Raw genomic sequence first — 24,783 nt, 5'->3', positions numbered from 1 at the left:
ATTTCCCTCTACAGGTGCATAGCACCTTTTGCTGGGTTCCTGCAAATTATACGCTTGTGGAGGATCTCCGCCGTGTCAGCGCACGCGTTGTGCGCTGATCACGGGGAAAGTTCCACAATCGTGACAATGAAAGTGGTAAGATTGAACAACCAAGATTGTATGGTGTGTGTTGAGCCTTACAATCAGTCAGAAAAATTGATTGCAATTCTTAAATTGAACAGATATTTAAAAAATTGTATGGTGTGTGGCCACCTTTAGTCTAGGGCCAATTTAGGGGGAAGCCAATTATCTTATCTGTATGTGATCTGGGATATGAGAGGAAACCAGAGTGCCCCAAGGAAACCCACACAGACACAGGAAGAACATTCAAACTCCGTGCAGATAGCGCCCTGGCTGGGATTCGAACCAACATTACAAGGTGAGAGCGTTAACCACTACGCCACCGTGCAAGGTTTTTTCACCAACTTTTTGGTACTTTTTCAATTGTAGCGTGTTGAAAAGTTATTTTACTATAACATTATAAATTATCCCCTAGGAGAAAAAGTGAATTGAATAAGGCCCAAGAAGTGATGGGTAATAAGCCCAGTGGAGATAAATATAATAGAAACCTGATGGAGGTAATAACCCTTCTCTTCTATAACTAAAACTTATATAACACTATTCTGGGTAGAGTTAGACTTTACATTTAGGGGGGGGGGGGGGGGGTCCTGACTCATCATTGTGCAAAAAGCATGCAATTTTTCTATTCTTTTTGTACAAACTTTCTTGTGCAACTTTTAAATGCATTTGTATGCGGAAAATCACAATGCACCTTCTGCACAAACAAAATATGCAGTTATTTTTGTAGCAGTTCAACTTTTAAGCCTGAGAAAGCATAACATCGAGCAGAGACACAGAAGTTATTAAGTCGAGACTATGAACATTTGAAATATAATGTAATTTCTTGAGTGTAAATGACACCACAATGAATTATGCAGGTACTCCTCTCTATTATCTCTGGATATATATCAGTGCTGTTTATACAACATTTATTGTTCTAAGGATATTAATGTTGGTGAAATGATTGCTGTGACTTTGCTGGCATAAGGGACTTTGCTTGAAGTAAACATGAGAGCTGTGACTGTGATGAATGGCGATCCTATACTTATCCAGCCCATCTGTACAGCCGTATAACAAGACCCAGAGAACGTCTCTGTCCCTCTTCGCTTAAAGCCGCAGTGCAGAGGCAGCGCTGTCCTTTTGCTAAGACACGCTGTTTGCCGGAAGCGCAAGAGTCAGCCATGGAATTTGTTTTTGCAGACTGTATTTTTCAGGAGCAGATGTTCTGCCTTTCTTACAAAGCTCTAATTGAAATTAAAATGTGCCGATTTAACTGATGCAGCCGCTGAAACTTTAATTGGCATATAATGGCCGAGCCAATCTAGTACAAATCAATAGATAAAAAAGTGCCTAAAAGCTGTATAGCAAATGCAGGATAAGGAGCTGGGCCAATTTTTCCATGTAGGGTCTAGAAAATGTCTATGGCTACAACAAAGCTTTACAGTTATAGGTAGATGCTTCCTGTGCTATTCTGTCTTTTATTCAAGGGGTGGCTGTGGCATTACAATGCCAGATCATTAAAAAGGGATGATATCATATAAACCACTTGTAAAGTGCATTTTTAGATCAAGTGATGAAATTAAGAACTAACATTCAAACTGTATTTTAAATTTACTCAATTTTACTGACTCTTTGCCAAATATCTGATCCCCTAGGATTGATTTCTTTTTCAAAATGAGCAATGAGCAGCCTTCCTTGTTTTGCTTATATCGTCGCCATAGCGACGAGCGGAGTGACGTCATGGACGTCAGCCGACGTCCTGACGTCAGCCGCCTCCGATCCAGCCCTTAGCGCTGGCCGGAACTATATGTTCCGGCTGCGCAGGGCTCGGGAGGCAGAGGGGACCCTCTTTCGCCGCTGCTCGCGGCGGATCGCCGCAGAGCGGCGGCGATCAGGCAGCACACGCGGCTGGCAAAGTGCCGGCTGCGTGTGCTGCTTTTTATGCTTTTTATTTTTGAGCGGCGACCTCCGGCGGTAATGGACGGGTATACTCGTCCATACCGTCAAGGAGGTTAAAGAGAAACTCCGACCAAGAATTGAACTGTATCCCAATCAGTAGCTGATACCCCCTTTTACATGAGAAATCTATTCCTTTTCACAAATAGACCATCAGGGGGTGCTGTATGACTGATATTGTGGTGAAACCCCTCCCACAAGAAACTCTGAGGACCGTGGTACTCCTGGCAGTTTCCTGTCTGTGAACCTTGTTGCATTGTCGGAAATAGCGGTTTACAGCTGTTTCCAACTGCCAAGAAAGCATGCAGCAGCTACATCACCTGCCAACAGTAAAAATGTCACCATGTAATGTCAGAATGTAAATTAGGGATTTAAAAGATTTTACAATGGGCAAACACTGACTAAATCATTTATACATAATTATTGTAAAAATGAAGCACTTTTTTATTACATTATTTTCACTGGAGTTCCTCTTTAAGAACACTGTACATACTGTGAACTACAGTACAAACACACAGTAGCTGCAATAAGGCCTGGTTCACATTAGCGTTCGCTATCCGGATTTTCCGGATCTGATCTGGACCGCATACTGTACAAACGGAACGTACGTTCCGCATAGCAATGTAAAGTCAATGCGGACGTTCACACCGTCCGTTCCGTACGTACCGGAGCCGGATCGGATCCGGACTCTTTTCCAACATGCTCTATTTTTTGGGTCTGGGTCTCCGGCCCACGTACCCGGACCGGAGCCGGACCTGAGCCTGACAGCACCATCCGGAACACAGAAACCAATGGGAAACGGAAGGCACAGAACACACTGCCTACAAAAACCTGACGTTCTACCCCACTTCCTATGCGTATCCAAGCGGCCATTTCGGATGGGGACACATGGGCCAAGCATGTCTGGAGAGGAGCAGTAGTGACAGACGTGCTGGAGCTGTTTGGCAGAATGTCGGAGGTGGAGGTGAGGCCTACAGCGGAGGAACCTGATTCTACAGGTGCACCAGGTGCACCTTCTGCTGACCCCAACATTTTTTTCTTAAAATTTCGCTATTTTTTGCCCACAGATCCGGATGGTAGCCTGATGCATGCCTGATGCAAACGACCGGATCCGGATCGGATCCGGATCGGAACCGTACGTTTCCGATCCGGATCAGGTCCTGATCCGATCAGGATCCGGTCCGTTTGCATGGCAAAACGCAAGTGTGAACGGGGCCTTACAGACACATTGTATTCATATTCAGTTGTGCTAGGTTTACATCATGTTTGGCATGCATTTCCGGTTTTCCAAACACAGCAGAGTAGAACATGCTGTGCTCCAAATGCCATAACTTCACACAACTGTGGTTCAAAACCAACCCCCAAAAATGAGCAGACTGGATGTGTATACAAGCCCTAAAGCGAGTTTATATAAACTGCATAGCAACAGTGTAAGCAGTATGTGAGCATCAAATATGGCTGTTTCCATTTACACATGTAATTACCAATTATAAGTAGGAGTACTAGGGAAGATAGATATATTGTGCTCATCCTACCACTAACCACCAAATTCAGCAGTTAGATTTGTAGACCTCCTATGGAGAGATTATTTAACTGATGCCTAGAGCTCTGCTTTAAAAGTCTTTATAAATTCTGAGGCAGACATGCGAGTCATGATATATAGTCAGAGCTTGTTAGAGAGTTTTACCTTGGCATAACATGAGGAATTCTGTCTTGTTTCAGGCTACCTTGGCATTCAGCAAGTTAGCATACCAGGCCCAGTTGTGTATGACAGTGACAGAGCTATGGAGAAAAAAAAATAGAAATGGAATGTATCTTAGGTCTTTTTTTCAGCCAAGAGTCCCTGTGTCTGGCCCTTACTGATAGTCCGAAAGGCCACTCTTACAGCTCGGAGGGATGAAAGGCTGCCTGTTCCTAAGGCGACAGGAGATGCCACGTTCTGTCCAGCTGTTCATTTCAAAAGGGTGAAATGATCTTTCCTTCAGGGACCCATGTTCCAATTTATCAAGCAGAGATTACGGTTCTGTATACTGTACATGCACTTCATTAAAGCTTTCATCCCTGAGTCACTCAACCCCTGAACGTCGGAGGAGTTCAAGCTGATCTGAAGTGATGTTTAAGTAGAAGATGATTTTAATATTCATGCCTAGTATGGTAGTTAAAGGGATGCAACATTATGTGACTCATCATGAGATACGCAGATTGTTTAAAAGAATGCATTAAATAAGAATTCCTGGCAAGTACAGTTCACTAGTGCTTCAGCAGGGGGCAGGCACATCAAGTACTGGCCTAGGAACAAGATCAAAATATGATGTCAGAGCTCTGTGTCCGTATTCAAGCCTGATTTCATCTTTCAGCCATGAGTAGTTGTATCTTTTTTGCAACTTTAACCTGGACTTGTCATGAATCTAATGCAGAAACTCTCATGAATTTGCAGGGGGAGATTTATAAAAACCAGTACAAAGAAAAGTAGAGCCAGTGCTCATATCAAAAATTCTGATCGGCTGTTCTGAGCAATTGCTTAATTTTGCACCAGTTTTGTTCCATTTTTCCATTGTTATTTGTGGTTTTCAAGCTAAAAACCTGGCTAATGAAAGAGGCATCCGATTCAAGTGTTTAGTCCTTTTATTTATAATATATCTTGCTTCATGAGAAATGGCAGCGTGCACTATACAGCAAAGTCTCTAGTACCTGGCACCAGCAGGGAATGCCTGCTGCCGGATGCATGTGTTTGGCCGAAAAAGCTCAAACCTCCCTCCAACTCCTCCCCCTGTGCAGTATAGAATACTCACCGAGCCTCCAGCAACGTCCTGTACTTCCTAGTGGGCTCCTGGTAGCTTTCTGATATCCTCCGTGCATGGCCCCTGGTGGATCACCTGACCCGCATTTAGTCACATGATATGCCAGGAGTCGTGCACGGACGCCTGAAGCCGCTAGGAGCTACAGGACACTTCTGGAGGCTTGGCGAGTATATAAGTATTTTATGGCCTGACACTCTCCCCCCCCACCAACCACACACACACACACAAACACACACAAAAACAAACAAAACATAAAACCGTGCCCGTTATCACCTCAGGCATGCTGGTTAGTTGAGACTTTGGTTGCCTGAGTTCCGGATAACAGGGACTTTGCTGTATGTATTGTTTGAGATGTATTTAATCAGCAAAACAATAAGGACAAATAACAACAACAAACTGCTCAATGACTGCACTTCTCAGTCCAAGTTACAGCACTGGGGGCTGCCCACACTACAAAGTGCAGCCTACATAACATAATAAATAAGGAGGCAAGCAGGCTCCTCAGCTAGGCTTCTTTTCTGAAGCTCACACTAATGAGGTAAAAGTCAGTTGTAACAGCAATCAAGAGATCTTGATTTTACCTTTTTCGACATACTCACTAAACAACAATAAAATGACTGTGTGCATGGCAATTTTACTGACATAGGCCTCAGTTCACTAAGCTTTATCGAACACTTTATCAAACGTTTGATAATTTACCTCATGAGTAAAATCTAATTTTGAATTCACTAAGGTGCTATAGATTTATTGAATGTTTTATCGATAAAACGTTTAACAAATCTTTAACACCTTAGTGAATTCAAAATTAGATTTTACTCATGAGGTAAATTATCAAACGTTCGATAAAGTGTTTGATAAAGCTTAGTGAATTGAGGCCATTGTGTTCTGTGTGCATGTAGGGCAACTTGCGTTGCCAATGTAATGTGTGCTTTGCAGTTTACTAGCAGTAGTGTTGGGCGAACTTCCAGCCGTGCAGTTAGCTGACCAGAACGCAAACATGCTTGGGCCTGTTCGCAAAGGGCAAATCCCAAGATTAATGCGCATTCTTGAATGCATGCTGCGCAAGAGATCTCAATTGTGATTGACCATCCCAGTCCAGCTGATCTTGGTTAAAAGGTCATGCTGGGCATTATGGAACAAAAGGTTGTTGAAGAGACCAAAACTTAGCATTAGCCAACGGACGTGACTGAGTGCATGCACGCAAACTAGAATTACTAACCAGCAGTAAATTTGGACAATCACAGTCTGTGAGGAATACCTGTGTTTTACATACTTACATATAATCTGAAATAAGGCTGGCCAATGGCCACTGTTTCCTGCAATGTATAAAGCTGAACGGTAGGGATTACCTTTTTTTTTATTTACATGCAAAAAGGGCTCCAGAAAAATTTGGGTGCACAGAAAAGCTGATAGAAGAATATCTGTAAATTTACCAATATTCTACTATTACAGTGGAAATGGTGATAGCAAAATATCAGTAATACATACCGATATTTTATTAACGCTAAACATAACCCTATTCCCACACTGAACCCTCCCACTAACCTTAACCATTCCCCCCACCGCCCACGGCTAACCTTAACCACACTCCCCCCACGGCTAACCTTAACCACACTACCCCCAAGGCTAACCTTAACCACACACCCAACATGGCTAGCCTTAACCACCCACCCCCATGGCTAACCTTGAATACCCCAAATCCCCCATCACCAATAGCCAGGAAAAAAAATTTGGGGCCACCCTCATAGGCGTCTTTTCAAATTTACCCTTCAATGCTAATATCTGAATGTGCGCCTATGGCGACACCCAAACTTCCGCCGCTTGCAGGCACCCAAATTTCCCATTTCCCCTATTTTCTGCAACAGTGGGCTTTCACTTTAAAGAGGAACTGTAACCACATATTGAACTCATCGCCAGCGTGAAGCTGACATCCACTTTATGGGGGAAAACCAAGTCTTTCCAGGAAGAAGAAGCCAAAAAAACACATTAAATACAGTGTTAAGGCATAAGCCCCGCCCACCTAAAAAAGTTAGTCCGCGGCTGAATTTTAATTGAGCCTAGGACGAACAGCCATCTGGGAAGTAACAGTTGTGAAAAGAAAAAAAAAAGCTCACGTCATCTCTGCAGGACACCTCGTGCAGAGGGAGAAGTGTACAGAGATAGCAGGGGCTGGCCGTGTGTGGCTCTCACTTCTCAGAGATCTCTTCGTGCTCGGGTGGTGAGCAGGAATTTCTGTGGGCAATCCGTCTCCTCCTCTTCCGGCTTCCCCCTGAAGGCTGCATCATCTCATTCCCCCTGCTTGCAGAGTGTAATATATACACTGTGTATACCTTGCCCAGTGTTGTGCGTCTCTTCACTCTGCTCCCTTCAGCTGTCATCACAGCCGCTCAGTGTACTGAACTGTGTACTGTGCTGCAGAGTGGAGCAACACAACACTGGACAAGGTATACAGGGAGTATAGCCTGCGTTTTGCTAGGAGGAGGGAGAGAGATGCTGCAGCCTTCGGGGGGGGGGAGGGGGGCTTGCAGGTACATGATGATCATGTAGAGAGGGGGGAGCTCCAGTGGTCAGATAATCCTCCTAGGTGTAGTGGTTGTGTTAGTCAGTGGGTGTGTATATATATAATATACAGCGACCACACATGCAGGGGGGGAGGGTCCACTAGAATACCAGGGAATACAGCTAAAAGGTATGGAGGCTACCATACTACCGGGGGTTAACGGGAAACTTTAAGGAAGCCTGTTTTATACTTATCTGGGGCTTTCTCCAGCCTTGTTGAGGCCACTTCATCCCTCGCCATCTCACCTGGCCACTCCTATCCCCCACTTCATCAGCAGCACCTGCTCCCTCGTCGCACTCCCGTACCCGGGAGCAATCTCTGCCTGCCATGGGGGAGCACGGCCAGGCCACACATGCGCAGTGAAGCACAACTCAGCTAGAATACTGGGCTGTCCAGGAGTGGCCCAGGGGAGAAGGTGAGGGAACGAGCGACCTCAAGGGGGCTGGAGGAAGCCCCAGGTAGGCATAAAGCCTGACATGACTATTGTCTCAGGTACACTGTAAATCCAGTAATTACCGTATAAAAGATTTATACATACCTGGGGCTTCCTCCACCCCCTCTGCACTGATCACTTCCACGCCATCTTCCTCTGCCTTCTTGTTCGCATGCGCAGTGCGCCCCTATTCACTGAGCTAGCAGGACTGTTAATGAAAAAACAAGAAGGCAGAGGAAGACGATGTGGGGTGGGGGGCTGGAGGAAGCCCCATGTATGTATAAATCTTTTATAGTTACTCGTCTCTGGTACACCTGGAATGAGAACCTGAAATGAAAATAAAAAGTCAAAATAACCATACACGGTCATACTTACCTCCTGTGCAGTCTACTCCTCAATCTCTTTCTCCTCTCCTGTGTCCTGTTTTGTCCACTGTGATCAATGGAATTCTCCATCCTCCATTTTAAAAATGGCCACTACCCCATAACGGCTTCCTGGTCAGTACACTGTTATGCTGGGCATACACGGATTGATTGTTCTTATCAATCGAGCCACTGATGGCTCGATTGATAATTTCCGGCAGGTCCGATACCCCGCCGGTTGTGTTCTCGATGCCCGTGGGCGGACAATGGGAAGAAAACGAGCGAAAGATAAGGAGCGCCCGCGGGGACGAGCGGGAATCGTCCGGCCAGGCACATGGCTAATTAATATTCACTGCACGGTGTGACGTGCAGTGTTTACTTCCTGGAGCGGCCGCTCTGTGCGGCGATTGGCCGGGCGGGACCACGTGATGCTGCATGCGTCCGGGCGGGACCACGTGAGTACGCATCACGGACGCCAGAGTGAGCTGCACAATGCGGCTCACTCTGACGCCCACATCAGAGAGCACCAGGCGTTGCGTTAGGGGCACGTTATGTGCCCTATAACGCCCCCTAAACGCAACATCCTGGTGTGTAAGTAGCCTAAGTCGAAAACAAAATGCAGTTTAATTTTTTATGGGGCTTCTTGCAGCACCCTGAAATCATCCTGTGCCTGCGCTGTCCTTCCACGACCCTCCAGTCAGCATCAGTGACCCTTCTCAAAGTTGGTTAGTTGTGGCCGGTCGCGAGGTACTACGCATGCTTGGCCCTGGGCTGCATGCATTCTGATAGTAATGATTTTTCAGTACTGCGCATGTGTTCTGTACTGCGCGTGTGCAGAACGCTGCCTTGCACAGGAAAGCAATGTGGCGCCTGGCCTGGGGCCATTTATACAGCTTATTGGAGGCTGATACAGCTGACGAGAGGATCGCGGACTGACAACGTAGGCACAGGATGACTGGAGGAATACTGTGAGAAAACCAGGATTTAAAGGGAACCTTAACCGGCGGGGAAAAATAAATTCACTTACCTGGGGGCTTTCCCAAGCCTCCTGCAGCCGTCCTGTGCCCGCGCCGGTCCTTCGGTGCCCTCCGGTCTCCCTCCGCCGCTAAGTTTCGTTTTCGGCCGACCGCCAGTCGTCCTCCGGCAAAGTGTCCTCTTCTTCCGCATTCCCCGTCGTAAAGAGCCGTAAAGCGCGTCCGCATGACGCCAAACGCGTCATGCGGACGCGCTTTACGGCTCTTTACGACGAGGAATACGGAAGAAGAGGACGCTTTGCCGGAGGACGACTGGCGGTCAGCCGAAAACAAAACTTAGCGGCGGAGGGAGACCGGAGGGCACCGAAGGACCGGCGCGGGCACAGGACGGCTGCAGGAGGCTTGGGAAAGCCCCCAGGTAAGTGAATTTATTTTTCCCTGCCGGTTAAGGTTCCCTTAAAGGGAATACTTTGGTAAAGGAGAGGGGACCACAAGACTGCCAGAGAAGACTTTGAAGGGAAACCACTAGATCACCAGAAAATACTGCCAGGAGGGTAGGGGACAACTAGTGGATCAGGTAATTCAGGAAACTGCTCCAGAAAGCGCCTAATAGTCACCAATATAAGGTAGTGATAATCGGTGCCAAGGCATTGATCAAAAATCAATCTGACATTTATGGGAATCTATTCCCAGTAGGAATCTGCAAGGAATTGAATGAGAAAATCGTAAGTGTATGAGCACTTTGACGCTATGCTAAAACTTGATACTAGCTGTATAGAAACAGACCTGATCTGCTTTCATTTTCCTTTCTCCTCTATGGGCCCTTTTCCATTACAAGCGCGATCGCAACTGCGCTGCATTTGTGATCGCACATGCTGCTTTATCCACTTGCTTCATTTGCACTGTTGGGATTGGAGCACGATTGCAATGAGAATCACGCAAGTCGATAACTGCATTCTGGGAAAAATGGGAGCACTAGTGGGATATGAGCACCGTGATTTATATGTAAATCGTGGTGCTCTCGCAATCAGTCAAAATCACAGCCAGTGGAAAAGGGCCCAGCCCATTACAATAAATCACCCTTTTTCCATACATTTATCCTTTTACTTACTAAACATGCTTTACAACAACCATTCAATTTTGTTTGTATATACAGACAAACAAATTTATGGGCCTGTTTCCACTAGGTGCGGTGCGATGCGGCTACACAAGCGCATCGCACCGCAGGTGTCCTGAAACACTTGCACAGCAATGGAAGAGTTTCCACTGCGTGCATGTTATGCGGAGCAATCCGAGAATCTGCAGCATGCTGCAGATTCTCGCACTGCCGCATCCGCTTGCAGCCATGTCCCATCTCCTCCAATACACTTCCGCATCGATAGATGCGGAAGTGATGCGGCCGGCGGCGAAAGTGATGCGATGCGGCTAGATAGCCACATTCGCATCACTTTGTAGTGGAAACCGGCCCTTAGCCTCCTTCAGCTAGTTCTGAACTTCTCTCCACACATACATTGGGCGCCTTCAGATGACATCAGTCAGTTAAAAAAAAAAGTGGTTACAGCCTAGTATAACAGTTACAGCTGCTGGAAGAAAGGAAAAAAACTGTTACTCTGCCAGGAGTAAAAATGGTTCGTCTCATCACTCTCTAGGAGTCCGTTTTTTTGGTTTTTTTTTTTCTGTTTACAGTTCCTTCCTGCATTAGGAACTGCAGCTGGATTTCTTTGTTAATAAGGCAACAGACAGTTAATAGCATGGGTATGGATTGACCTCATCCATATAGTTATGATTGGAAACGGCATTGCACAGAAGGAGCAGTTTTACTGTCACTGAGCTGTGATTTCTCTAAATCCAGTTGCTTGCTATAAACAGTACAGACTGCATTGCAATGAGAAAAGTCAGCTGTATGTTAGGCGTACAACAGCCCCTTGTGCACAAGCTACAGTTAAATCAACCTTTGACCTTGAATAAGGTCAGTGTGCTGCCCTGGATTTTGACACAGCTTCCAACTGGAGATTCGGTGACCTACTTCCAGACTGTGAAAGACTAGTACTCTTCAATTCCCTGCATCCCCTATCTGCTATCAAGCTGCCCACACACCTTATCTGCCCTACATTTGGACATACCCTCAGGTGCACTAAAGATTAACAAGGTTTAGTGAATCTGGTCATGAATAAAACACTACAGCCATTCCTGCCAGGATATGTGCAGGTGATGAGAATCTTAAATTCAGCACTGGCCACCACCGAATAATATGAAATCTTTGTTTTGCTGAGTCTAGGCCCCGAGGCAGCAGAATTAGACTGTAAGATCTCGGTGGCAGAAGTTAATTATTCCCTTATTATGCTGAATTCCTGGATGAATCTTGGCAGGGCAATTCCATGAATAATGTCGGGGTTATAGAAAGCATATGCCTGACTTGTCTGGTTATCGGTCACTGGAATTAACAAGGAAATCAGGCGGAGAATGCAGGTCAGTCTGTGCTGCAATCTAGTTGTCCGATTATTTAAACCTTGCAGAATACCTGACTGAAAGCACATAATTATGCCTGATAACTCAGATGAGTGTAATAATCACACCCTGCCAGGCTGCAGCAGAAGCACAAATGTGGAAAATGACAAAAAAAAATTACATTTTCGTGCCTTTGTTCAACACTCTTATTGGAACTCTATTTTCAAAGCTAGGTATTTTTGTTTTTTAAAGAGATCGAGAAAAACATTCTGGAGAGTATATCAGATCTCTGACAGTTTATCTTAGTGACCAGTTTACTACTTTTTTCTATATGTACTATAACAATTTTTTAACTGGAAAGAAAGAAACTGATTACAAGGGCTGAATGCCCACATGTCAAGAGATCACACGCATGTAGTCAGGGGCATAAGTTAAGTTGCTGGGTCCATTAGCAAAATTCTCTGGGCCGGGCCCCCTTGACCACCCAACATCACCCCCTACATCCACCTCCTCCCCCTTAAGTACGTGTGTACTGCTAAAGACAAAAACACATGTATTTTGTTGTGTGCTATCCCAACCACAAAAGCACAGGTGTTCTACTGCCAACACATCTCCCCCCCTCCACACCAATCTTGTAGAGCATAGTCGACCATTATTCATTATCTTGTTCCAGTAATGCCCGCCACCCCAAAAGAGCGTGGTTGTGGGGCTGTTGTTACACCTTTAAACGGTGTTACAAATGCTGTAATTCGGATGGGAGCAATTGCAAATGGTGTGTGTGTATGTGTGGTGGTCGGGTGTGTGTGTGTGTGTGTGTGTGTGTGTGGGGGGGGGGGGGGGGGGTTGGGAATGATAGCATTAAAAAAGCTTGCTATGGGGCTAAAATTCATAGCCATGGCATTTTCGTTGGGATTGCTGAATTAAGGAACCCAATCTGACTGCTGAATCCCTAAAGCTGAATTGACCTGTTCTGGCCCCAGGAGCCCACGTATGAGAAGAACAGGTTAAACATTAAATGCCTACCGAAGGAGAGGGGAAGCTTCTGGATGGATGATCCGGAGGCTTCCAAGATCCTCCCCTAGCCCACCACTGCTTAAGAGTCTCCTCTTTTTGTGGACATGGTCCCATTCAAGTACAAACTTCTGTGTCAGGCATGCATGAGTAAGGTCCACACATACCCAGTACAACAAAGCAGATCTTTTTTAATCTAATTGTTGCTTCAGGTACACTGTAAAGTAAACCTTTGTTAATGCATACTTTAACTATATTTGGTATACCTGCATCTTGTGGCCATAAACATACTTGTCAGTGTGTTTCCGTATCTGATTTCTGTTGTCAATTGTTTTCCTTTTGCTTGCACGAGAGCTGGCTTCTTGCTAGTGATGTCAGCACTGTACATAAAACAAGGAGGATTTGCATAGGTTTAGCCTGCTTTACTGTGTCTTGGGCTTCCAGCTAGAACAGTTAAATGTCAGAAAGATTAGTTAGTGATAAGGGCTAGCATTAGCTGCAGAAGCCAATAATCAAACAAAAGTACTTTCTCCTGATCTAGATAACAAAGATAATGCTGTACTGATGTATTTCTGAAATACCATGTGATAAAAAGCTCACCTATTGTTAATACTGTCAGTTTTAAAGACCTCCATTTTATTTCCTGATTCAGTTAGTGCTTTCAGATGTGTGAGGTGTTGTTTAAAGCCCTAGTTCACCTTCTTGAATTTTTGGTCAATCGATCGGCTGCTAATCGGCTCAGTGTATGGGCACCTTAAGCTAAATGCAGTTCAAAAACACTATACAGACACACATACACCCCAGTGTTAGTCCATGCAGCCATTGGATCTAAGCAGGATAAGCACTGTGTAGTGTAATATGCAAGCCAAGTTCATATATCAGCGTCTATAATATCACGTGAATAGCACGTTGTCTTGATGAAGAAACCTTGCGCGATCTGGAAACGTTGATTTATCACCTTTCCCTTTGAAGTTATACAGTTTGTTAATTAAAATAAGGAGTGCCAGGTCAAATTTAGCATAGGTCTATGCAGGGGTGTAGCAATAGGGGTTACAGAGGTAGCAACCGCATCAGGGCCCTTGGGTTAGAGGGGCCCTTCCTCAAGCACAATATTAGCTCTCTATTGGCCCTGTGCTGGTAATAATCAATTCTATAGATGCTTTAAATAGTAGTAATCAATAATAAACTGTTTCCCATCCCCTTGTTGCACCTCTGACACTGTGGAAATGCTTGGCAGGTTTTGGTTTGCCGTATCAATTGTTATGTATACAGTGCTTAGGGGGCCCCATGAAGAACTTGCACTGGGGCCCAAAGCTCCTTAGCTATGCCACTGGGTCTATGGGTGGTGTCATCTACTCATTTTGCCTTGTACACTCCATTGTCCTCAACATAAGCACCATTAACTGTTAGCAGTGCACAATATCTTATTGTGGTACTACTTTACACAAGGGAGGCTTAAATCACTTTTGTGAAATTCTGTGTAAATAAAAAGTTGAGAGGGACTGTTGTAAATTTGTATTTAGTCTTCTCTTTTATTTTAATTATTTTCATTGTAGTTTGGTGTACGAGGTAAGGTAAGGTAAGGTAAGGTAAGGGTAAATGATGAGTTTGCATGTCAGTACAAGAATTTATAGACTGCTTACCAGTCTTTTAATAAATTGTATGTAATTCTAGTTAATGGTGTATTGGGAGCTATTCTAAATGATATTGTCATTAGCATGAGATTCTAGGAGGATTTATAACATGTGAAGTGCTAGTTACTGTGCAGAGTGACATTTAGGTGCTATGAAGTGTAGTGCTAGGAACACACACATATATACAAATGACGGTTGTCGTGCTTGAAAGTTGCAAAGAAGGAAATCTGAAGGCTTTATTATTATTATTGTTGTTTGAACTCGTTATTGTTTAATGATTTAGTCTGCACAATACAGAAAATGGATGGTTATCTAGTGGCATAGGAAAGTGAATGGAGCATGTCTAACCTGTAGAATGTGCAATTCATGTCAGCACAGATAAGGTTCACTGTGAGTAATCACAACTAGGAAATCAATCTATCGGTACAGCTATGCATACAAATCATTATATGCATATATAAAGTACTAGATACTGGAGCCTTCTTTTATAAAACTATCTTCCCTGGAATCTCTGTGGATTTTATGAGCAGGTGGCATAATTATTGTGTATTTATTTTGGAATGAAAGGAAGAAACAAAAAGGTACCAATACAAGCTAGGCTAGTAGAATTCTGACAGTGAAAAGGGGCAATAACGTGCTCATTTGAAATACAAAACTTTATTTGTAAAGTTCTTCTTTACATAAACAGAGGTTCATTCACAAAACTTCTCTCATAAAGTATATCTCCTTACTTATTTCTCATTCTATCTTTAAATAACTTTTCAAGCAAAATACGGTGATCACTCGAAATAAGTGGTTTATTTATTATTTATTGTATTTATTGTATTTATAAAGCGCCAACATATTACGCAGCGCTGATTGCTGATTAATTTAGCTTTGATATTCAATTCAATAAGTTTTTGCTCATTAGGTTTTTAAAAGGTTTTATATAGATTAGGAGAAAAACAGGTAAAGTCAGATAATTCATAAATGTTTTCTGAATCAACCCCACATTGCATGTGCTTCTGATTTTCAAAGTCAGTTACTGTATTTACAGTGTTCATATATTATTGAAAAAACTGTTTTAAGAGAAAATAATTTTATATACATATAAGGAATCTTTAAAAAGCAGATGAGCTGTTTGAATAATATGTGTTGTTTTGTGTCTTTTCAGATTTTGGTCTGGCCTTGGGATTCATGTCCAAAGACAAGTTTCGTAAAATGTCTGAAGGTAAGTTCCTTTCTGCCTATTGGCTGCAAAGTTATAATTTTTACCCGGGTCTTAAGACTGCATTGTAGTCATGTATCATGTATGCTATGTATGTAGATAGATAGATCTTTTTTTGTCTCAGCTCCCATTTTAGGACAACTGCCTCACCTCTGGTGGCCTACAATGGTATCACTGGGACAGGGAGTGAGCAGAGTTGAGTCCAAGTTAAACTCAAACAGCAGCAATAATCAGGGTTGGATTTTCCATAAGGCACTATAGTCACGTGCCTACAGGCGTGTGATGATGGAAAGGCAGCTCACTTCCTTGCCTTAGTGCATCGCTTCCTCCTTCCCTATGCAGAGTCCCGAACAGATAGTAAATGAGAGATTGCTCAACCAGCTCTCTGCATTCCACTTACGAGATTTCCCTTCAGTCAGAGGCACCTTTAGCTACCTAATACTTGGGAGCACCTCTAGCTACTTAATACTGAGGATAGCTCTGGCTACCTAATACTAAGGGGCACCTGTAGCTACCTATCATGGGCAAGGGAACTAAGTGAGAAGTGACAGCTGAGCCACTGTGGTGCGGTTCAGTGGATATTTAGTAGGTTCATGGAGGGAGAAGTCTAGGGTGCCAGGACATCTGTGCCTATAGGCTCCTGTAATGTAAATCTGGGCCTGACAACAATATCACATTGGTTCTTTGTATACACTCACATTGGTTCTAACCTTACACATTTAACCCTTCCTTGCAAGTAGTGATGTTGCGAACATCGCATTTTCAGTTTGCAAACGTTATTGCGAATTTTCTGCATACATTTGTGAACTGGTGAACCGCGTGAACCACCATAGACTTCAATGGTCAGGCGAATTCTAAAACCTATAGGGGCTTTTTCTGGCCACAAAAAAGGTATGGAAACATTGTTTAAAAGGCCCTAACACCTGGGCAGTGGCATGCCGGAGGGGGATCCCTGGCAAAAGTTCCACAAAAAATTAAGTAGTTTACTTACATGTTTTAATCTCTAAAGGGCAGAAATCCCACTGCATTCCTAAATTTGTGAAATAAAGTGCTTTAAAATGTCCGGGCATGTGTACACGTCAATCAGGTAGCGTAAGGGTTAGGCCCGGTTCACACTGAGACGAAATGCCGCGTTTACCTCACCACAAACAACTGCAAAGAGCTTTAGTTTATCTATTTTTCCCCCAATTTTTTTTTGTTGAAGCCACTGCAGCTGAGGCCAGAACACTTTTATCTGGTTTTGAAAAAATTGTTTGTTGCAGACGCTTTTGCAAAGGCCAGAACGATTTTGGCATTGGCATATACATTACATACAACAATTATTTATAAAAACATGTTTGTTGCAGCTGCTGCAGCAGAGGCCAGAACAATTTTGGCACACCTTGCGTCCTTCTGTGTAATGTCACCTGACTGATACACATCAGGTTTAACATCCTTATCTCCTTCATCTTCTGGCAATAACGCTTGCACATCACTAATTTCCACATACTGATGTGTAAATAACTCCTCTGACACATCAAGTGAAGCAGCTGTGGTGGTAGTGGTGAAGCAAGTGGTACATCGTGAAGTGCCCATATCAGAGCAGGATGAGGATGGTGCAGTAAGGTTCCTAGCAGAAGCAGTAGAAAATGGAGTGTGCTGTGTAAGCCAGTCAACTACATCATCAGCATTTTGTGAGTTCAGGGTACGTGTCCTCTGAACATTGGGCAATATTCTAAGGCCACAGGAAATCACAGCGCCACAGCCCCTACGACCCCTGTGGTGTGGCTTGCCTCTTCCTGACATTTTTATTTTTTACACAATATTACAATAGCAAAAGTAAATACCCTACCAGTAAGTAACTGAATGTCACTTCACTCAGGTGATAGCTTTCTGATGTATGCTACGATCAACACACAATATGGGGGGCCCTGACAGTGCGGCTTTATACAGGCCAGAAGCAAATAATATAGATAAGGATTAGTAATGTTGCTTATGGTCTAAATGAGTGGCATTTTACTTCACTCAGGTGATAGCTGACAGATCGCGTTCTGCTGTATGCTATGCTAAAATCAACACACAATCCAGGGGACAGTGCAGTTTTATACAGGCCAGAAGTGAATAATATTGAGTGTAATAATATACAGGAGTGCTGCTTATGGTCGAAATGAATGACACTTACTTAACTTTACTTTACTCAGGTGACAGACGGATAGCAAAAGAAAAATCAGCCCTTACAAGGGCTATTGGGAAAGGTAATTAACTCTTGCAGCGCTGTACCCCTGTCTCCTCTCCTACAACTGCTCAAGCTCTTTGGAGGACAGTGGTCAGACAGCACAGCAATATAAATAGCAAGAAAAACAAAGAACCAGTCCTTATAAAGGCTAATGGGTGATCAGGACCCTGTGGTAGCAGCAAGAAACTGCACTGGGGACACAGAACACATGCCTAACTAATGCTATCCTTGTAAGCACAGCGCAGCTCTCTCCCTAAACTGCTTTACACAGCAGACAGGCAGACTGTAAAATGACTGCCGTGCTGGCATTTTTATAGGGAGAGTGTGACCCAGGAGGGAGAGATATTTGATTGGCTGCCATGTGTCTGCTGACTTTGGGGTGAGGGGTAAAATGTTGTCTTCATGATGATGTATGGGGGGTGGGGTGGGGTCGAACACGCGTTATTTGCCAGGGACTGTCTGCCAACTAACAGTTTGGGCCATCTCTACTTGCAAGTCGGGAGGGACAGGATGAAGGGAGGCGTGTTTAAGCTGCTGCTCACTACCTGTTGAAATTGTCACAATTGGGGCATGGGGGGGGGGGGGGGATATGAGTTGGTATTTTCCCTTTGGGCACACTTTAGGAGGTGGGTATGGCAAGTGTATAACTGTAACTAGTGTGACACTCACCCCAGGCCCCGCGTAATCTAAGGCCGCCTCTGAGGAAGGGAAACCATACTATATAAAAACGTTAGCTGGTAGACAGCTATCCCTGTGAGCTTTCCAGCATACAACAAATACTGATATCGGTTATATCAGTTTTTCAGGGACTTAATGTCTTTCTCTTCCTGGGACTTTTCTCTCTATAATTTCCCCTTGTCTCTCTGTGTCTTGTTCTGCAGTGTGTCTGTTTTTCAGGCTGGTTAGACAAGTGAAATTGCATCAATTATAGTAAACAAGCTGTTTGTTCCTATTCTTCACTGTATCAATCACCAAAGTTCAGCCACTGCTTCGCTATCAGTCAGGTACACTCAAGCAATTAGCCATCCTCCTCTCAGCACACTCGCTGACAGGTCCTCATTTTCCTCATTCATTCTTAGGGGCCTACTTATCACACTCTTGGCAATTGCCTGTAAATGTGAGTCTTTTATATTCCACTGGGCGCTTTGTCAAATGTTTGTTAAAAGGATGTTTTAGTAACCAAACTGATCCTGTGCGGGGAGAGGATTCATCACAGATTATGCAACCTTTAATGGACCAATGGGGGATTGGCAAGTAAAGTAGTATTTTCTACAAAGCCTTTCCAATCTCTGCATTTGCAAGACTCTCTTGATAGCCCATTAAAAGCACAGCTGAAAAAATGACTTTGGAGGTGGTTTCACACACACACACGCCACTGCCTTGTAATATAAAGTACAATCTATCCTATTTGCTTTGTGTGTCAGAACTGTACTTACTTTTGTCATAAAAATAGCAGGAATTGGAGTGTGTTATGCATGGAGCATGCAGTCATAGGAGGCAAAGGCAGATTCCACCTCTTCACTGTCTTCAGTGACTAAACACAAATACTCATATCTCATACTTTTGGTCTTCTGGTAAAGCTTCAAGGAAGTCTCAGCTCTGCAGCTAATTAAGGGCTGTTTCACTCCAGCTGGGATTTTGTCTCGATTCTGCTGCGATTGCGATACCAAAAGTATTGCATGCAGTATTTCAGGAGCAATTTTCGAACCCTGAATGATAATTGCAATTGCCATCTTGGCAAAATCGCAAAATCACAGAGATTGTCAGTGTGAAACAGCCCTAAGGCTTGGGAACTACTGCAGATCACTGATTGTAGTTGCTCAGTGTTTTTGTTAGCGTTTTGTAAAACGACTTCAGCAGCAATCACTAGCATTTTTCTAGAAAGTTTAGTGCTAGTGAATGCAAAAGGGATTGCAATTAGCAGTTGCATTTTTCTTTTTCTTTTTTCTTTTCTTTTATTAGGAGGGAGGGGGGGGGAGTAAAATCACCACAAAATTCCTTTTATACAGCAATAGTGATTTTGCAGCGATCCTAGGCGATTCCAAATCGCTGCTGAAAGCACTCTAGTGGGTCCTAGGCATTAAAGGGAATCTGAAGTGAGAGGATATGGAGGTTGCCATATTTATTTCCTTTTAAACAATACAGATTGTTTGGCTGTCCTACTGATCCTTTGCCTCTAATGCTTTTTAACTATAGACCCTGAGCATATATTTAGCTACAGACCCTGACCATGCAGATCAGGTATTTCTGACTGAAGTCTGACTAGATTAGCAGCATGCTTGTTTCAGGTGTGTGATTCAGATAGTACTACAGCCAAAGGGATCATCAGGACCGCCAAGCAACGAGTATTGTTTAAAAGGAAACACATATAGCAGCCTCCATATCCTTCACAATTCAGGTGCCCTTTAATCTGCTTACCATACCTTATGAATCTTTTTTTTGTACCCGAAAGACACGTTTTGTGTCTATGTTAATAGATACTGGGAAATTGCAATGAAAAATGGCAGCTAGTAAGAAGCACCGAAAGCTTGTTTGCTGCTTGCCAATGTTACATCAATTTGTTGTGATCATTTATATGGGCTCATTTAACAGAATATATATTATGACTTGCAGACAGGAAAAGGTTTAATGGTTGCAATAAAAAAATGCAGCAAAGAGATAACATATCTGATGTGTTCAGTTAGGTGTGAACACATCTCTTGTTTAATACAGATACAATGTGTGGTATATTACTCCCTGCAATGTCTTCCCATCCACATAATATTTTCTCCACATTACCCACTCCTTACATGTAACTATGTATCCTACTGAGAGGAAGTAGAACCAGAACTCATTCCAGCAAGGTACTTGATTTTATTTCACTTTATATCTAATCCCCCAGTTTGGAGCAGCTTATGAAACATCTGCTGAGGCTTGGCAATCTAGTTATGTGTTCCCAACACTGAGCCAAAATAAATATACAATATAAACCACATACAAATAAGCTTCATATGAAATAATCTATACATTCTACAAATGTATAGGGGATGTTTACAATGCATTGAAAGAATACAAAGTCACTTTTTGATTATTTGTCAGTATGTATGCTGCCACTGAGGATTTGTCTGAAGTAGTTTTCTTATTGTATGATAACAGTTTCATTGTCCAACAGATAAATTTGGCTTCAAACATCTGAATACAAATCTATTTCAAAAACTTTTCTCAAAAACCATTTAACGAGGAACTTCAGCCTAAACAAACATACTGTCATTAAGTTACATTAGTTATGTTAATAAAAAATAGATAGGTAATATAATCTCTTACCCACCTTGTTTTAAAAGAACAGGCAAATGTTTGTGATTTCATGGGGGCAGCTATCTTTTTATGGGGCAGCCATCTTTTTGGTTGAAAGGAGGTGACAGGGAACATGAGACACAGTTCCAACTGTCCTGTTTCCTGAATCCTGATCACCCCTCCCAGCTGCGCACGCTAGGCTTCAAATCTCAAATTCATAATAAAACAAAATTGCACCAAAACAGCAGAAGGAGAACAACAACATCAGAAATCCCATCATGCTTTGCAGAGCATCAGGGTAAAAATGCCCGGGCAGTTTTCTTCTGTGCAGCTAAAAATGAGGCTTGGGTAAGAAAAACAAAGTTCTGATGCTGTGAAACTGTTAAAGAAACACCAAGCCTTTTCAGTGCTGCTGAGTAGATTTTTAGTCTGGAGGTTCACTTTAATGAAATATGATGTAAAAGGAATTCAGAGTGCATTATTCCTAGCTGTCCAAAATAAATATTGGAAAAAGTGAAAAAAATGGACCAGCACCAAACATGTAATATTAAATCAAACATAATCCGGTACAGAGTGTGCTAAGGGTCAAATGTCAATTTTGCCTTATTGTTTTTTGCACACTCTTATCAGGATGAGTTGGACCTTCTGTAATATGGTGAACCATAATCAATATTGAATATTCATCATGGACACCACCACTTCACCTGTTGGTGATGTTTTTAATTGATTTATTGTGGTTATGCAAATTATGTGTCAATAACAGGGCCGTGCAGAGGGTCCTTAAGTGGGGGGTGCTCAAATTTAAAAAAGGGGGCCTATCAATGCCTTTCCCCGCTTGCCCCCACCTCGTTTTTGGCTAGGGGTATTGATTGTCATGCTGCTGAATGCAGATGCTGGGTGCCATGTGGGTTCTGGGTGTAGGTACTGAGTGTCATGTTGGTTCTGGCTATGGTTGGGTATCGAGTTTCATGCGGGTGTTGATTGCAAATACTTAGTGCCATGTAAGCTCTTGGTGCATGTACTGGATGTCATGTGGATGCTGGGTGCAGGTACTGGATGTGATATGGGTGTGAATACTTGGCGCCATGCCTGTACTGGGTGCTGGCTATGGTTGGGCTTTAGGCATCACATGGGTTTTGAATGCAGGTACTGGTTAAGTAGGTGCTTGGTGCAGATAGCGGGGGCCATGTGGAAGCTGTGTGCAGGTGTGTGTACTGGGTGCAATTTTAGGCCTGGGTGCAGATACTTGGGGCTTGATTCACTAACCGGCGCTAAGTGTTAGCAAGTTAGCAGTAAAGTCTGTATCAAGCTGCTTTGGGTACCAAGGTCCAGTTTGTATTGGGTGTTTATTTGCAGTGGGTGCTATGCAGTATTGGGTGCGGAATGAGTAGCAGATGGTGATAAACAATAGTGGGTGCCATGTGAGTGTTAATTGGTACAGGGAGCCATGTGAGTGTTGGGCATGAATGAGTGCCATGTGTGGTCTGGATGTGTGCCATGGGAGAGTACTGAGTCTCATATGGGTTCGGACCAAGGATGAGTACTGGGTGCTATTTGGGTGCTGGCCATGGATGGGTACTAGGTGCGCGTACATTTGAAATCGGCGCCGGTAGACTTGGACGCAGGATAAAGCCGTATATGGCTGATCCTGCTTCTGCACAAGTCCGGGCCGATTTAATTACTATTCCCCCTCCAGGCCGACATGGATAGTGGGGGAATGAAATAATTCGGCTTCCAGCGATTGCTGGAGGCCGAATTATTATGTTTTTAAGCAACTTCGGCTCTGTCTTCTGACGGAGCCGACGTTACTCACTGAGCACTTCAATAGGAATGATTCCTATTGAAGTCTATGGAGGCGCCGGCCGCGCCCAAATCTAGCAGCGCTGAAAAGCACTGCTCCGACTAGGTGCATGTAATGGTTTTGGAACTTGGTGACGTTTGAGTACTGTGCCATGTGCGTGTTGATTATGTGGGTATGTGGGTCTTAGGTGCAAATACTGAGTGCCAAGTGGGAACTGGGAGTGAGTACATGGTGACATATGGGTGATGGGTGCTGGCTAGTGGGGTATTTGTTGTCTTGTGGGTGCTAAAGGCAGACGCTGGGTGCCATGTGGGTTCTGGGTGCTGGCACAGAGTGTCATGTGGATTCTGGCTGTATGGGTGTGTATCAACCATCATGTAGGTGTTGATTGCAGGTACTCAGTCCCTTGTGAGTTCTGGGTGCAAGTACTGGATGTCATATGTGAGTGCTTGGTGTGGGTGCTGGGCACCAAGTGGAGGCTTAGTGCAACTGGAACTACTGCAGATGAAACATGTGGGTGTTGGGTGCAGGTACTGGGTATCACATAGGTGCAAATACTTGGTGCCATGCCTGGGTGCTAGCTATGGTTGGGCATTGTGTTATGTGGGTTCTGAGTGCAGGTACTTTGGGTGCTAGTACTAGTTATGTGGGTGCAGATAGTGGGTGCCATGTGGAGGCTGTGTGCAGGTGTGAGTAGTGGGTGCCATGTTGGGGCTGGGTGCAAGTACTGTGCCATGTAGGTGTGAGTACTGGGTGCCAGTTATAGGGTGAAGGGGTGCAGGTATTGGGTGTCATGTGGCTGTTTGATGCAAGTACTAAGTGCCATATTGAGGCCGGATGTGAGTATTGGGTGCAGGGTGCTCGGTGCAAGTACTGGGTGCTTGCTATAGTGGGGGTTACTGGTTGAGTGTAATGTGTGTGGGAGCTGAATATTGGTGGGATTGTTGTGGGTGCAGGGGGTGGGAGATCACTGTGGGTACTGCTATGAATGGCATAGTTGCTGCTAGGGGAGGTAGAGGTCAGTGTGGTTGCTGAGGGAAGGGTAGGTCACTGTGGGTGCTGGGGGGAGAAGTAACTGTGGGTGCTGTGGAAGGTAGAGGTCAGTATGGGTGCTGGAGGAAAGGGAGGTCACTGTGGGTGCTGGGAGAAGTCAGTGTGGTTACTGGAGGAAGGAGTGGATGCTGGGTGTTGGGAGAGGCCACTGTGGGAGCTGGCTATGGGAGAGGGCACTATAGGTGCTGCTTTTGGGACGGGATGTCCCTGTGGGTGCTGCAGGGGACAGGAGGGTAGCCACTGGGGGAGGAAAAAATCACTGTGGGTGCTGGGGGAGGGATAGGTCAGTGTGGGTGCTGGGATAGGCAGAATCACTGCTAGAGCTGGGGAGGGAGAGGTCACTGTGGGTGCTGGGAAAGGGAGAGGTCACTATGGGTGCTGGGGAGGAGAAGGGCACTGTAGGTGCTAGGTGGAGGGAGAGGTCACTGTGGGTGCTGGGGGGAGGGAGAGGTCACTGTGGGTGCTAGGTGGAGGAAGAAGTCTTTGTGGGTGTTGGGGAGGGAGAGGTCACTGTGGGTGCTGGGGAGGGAGAGGTCACTGTGGGTGCTAGATGGAAGGAAAGGTCACTGTGGGTGCTGGGTAGGGAGAGGTCACTGTGGGTGAAAGGTGAAGGGAGATATCACTGTGGGTACTGGGGAGGGAGAGGTCAGTATGGGTCCTAGGTGGAGGGAGAGGTCACTGGGTACTAGGTGGAGGGAGAGGTCACTATGGGCACTGGGGAGGGAGAGGTCAATATGAGTCCTAGGTGGAGGGAGAGGTCACTGGGTACTAGGTGGAGGGAGAGGTCACTATGGGTCCTAGGTGGAGGGAGAGGTCACTGTGAGTGCTAGGGGAGGGAGTGGTCACTGGGTACTAGGTGGAGGGAGAGGTGCGTACGCACAAAAAGGGCGCCCGGATAAAAAGGGCGCGGGGTGTAAACTCTAAATAATAATTAATCATTAATAGGGTTTATAAAA

The 24,783-nt window shown here is 44.5% G+C and overlaps 1 protein-coding gene across 5 annotated transcripts in view; it reads left to right on the top strand.

Annotated features, from left to right (window-relative positions):
* KIRREL3 (kirre like nephrin family adhesion molecule 3) overlaps positions 1–24,783 on the top strand; it is a 1,384,273-nt gene that overhangs the window by 671,285 nt on the left and 688,205 nt on the right. For 4 of the 5 annotated variants that reach the window (XM_068240337.1, XM_068240336.1, XM_068240335.1 and 1 more), the window contains exon 2: positions 15,432–15,488. In XM_068240337.1, the coding sequence (XP_068096438.1) occupies positions 15,432–15,488 (57 nt within the window). Of the gene's footprint in view, positions 1–6,985; positions 7,075–15,431; positions 15,489–24,783 lie in introns of those variants that run through there. The other variant, XM_068240339.1, reaches the window with a different exon arrangement.

Source organism: Hyperolius riggenbachi, chromosome 6 (genome assembly GCF_040937935.1).
Source record: "Hyperolius riggenbachi isolate aHypRig1 chromosome 6, aHypRig1.pri, whole genome shotgun sequence".
Taxonomy (NCBI): domain Eukaryota; kingdom Metazoa; phylum Chordata; class Amphibia; order Anura; family Hyperoliidae; genus Hyperolius; species Hyperolius riggenbachi.
The sequence above is the reverse complement of the archived record's forward strand: the minus strand, read 5'-3'. Positions and strand labels throughout refer to the sequence as shown.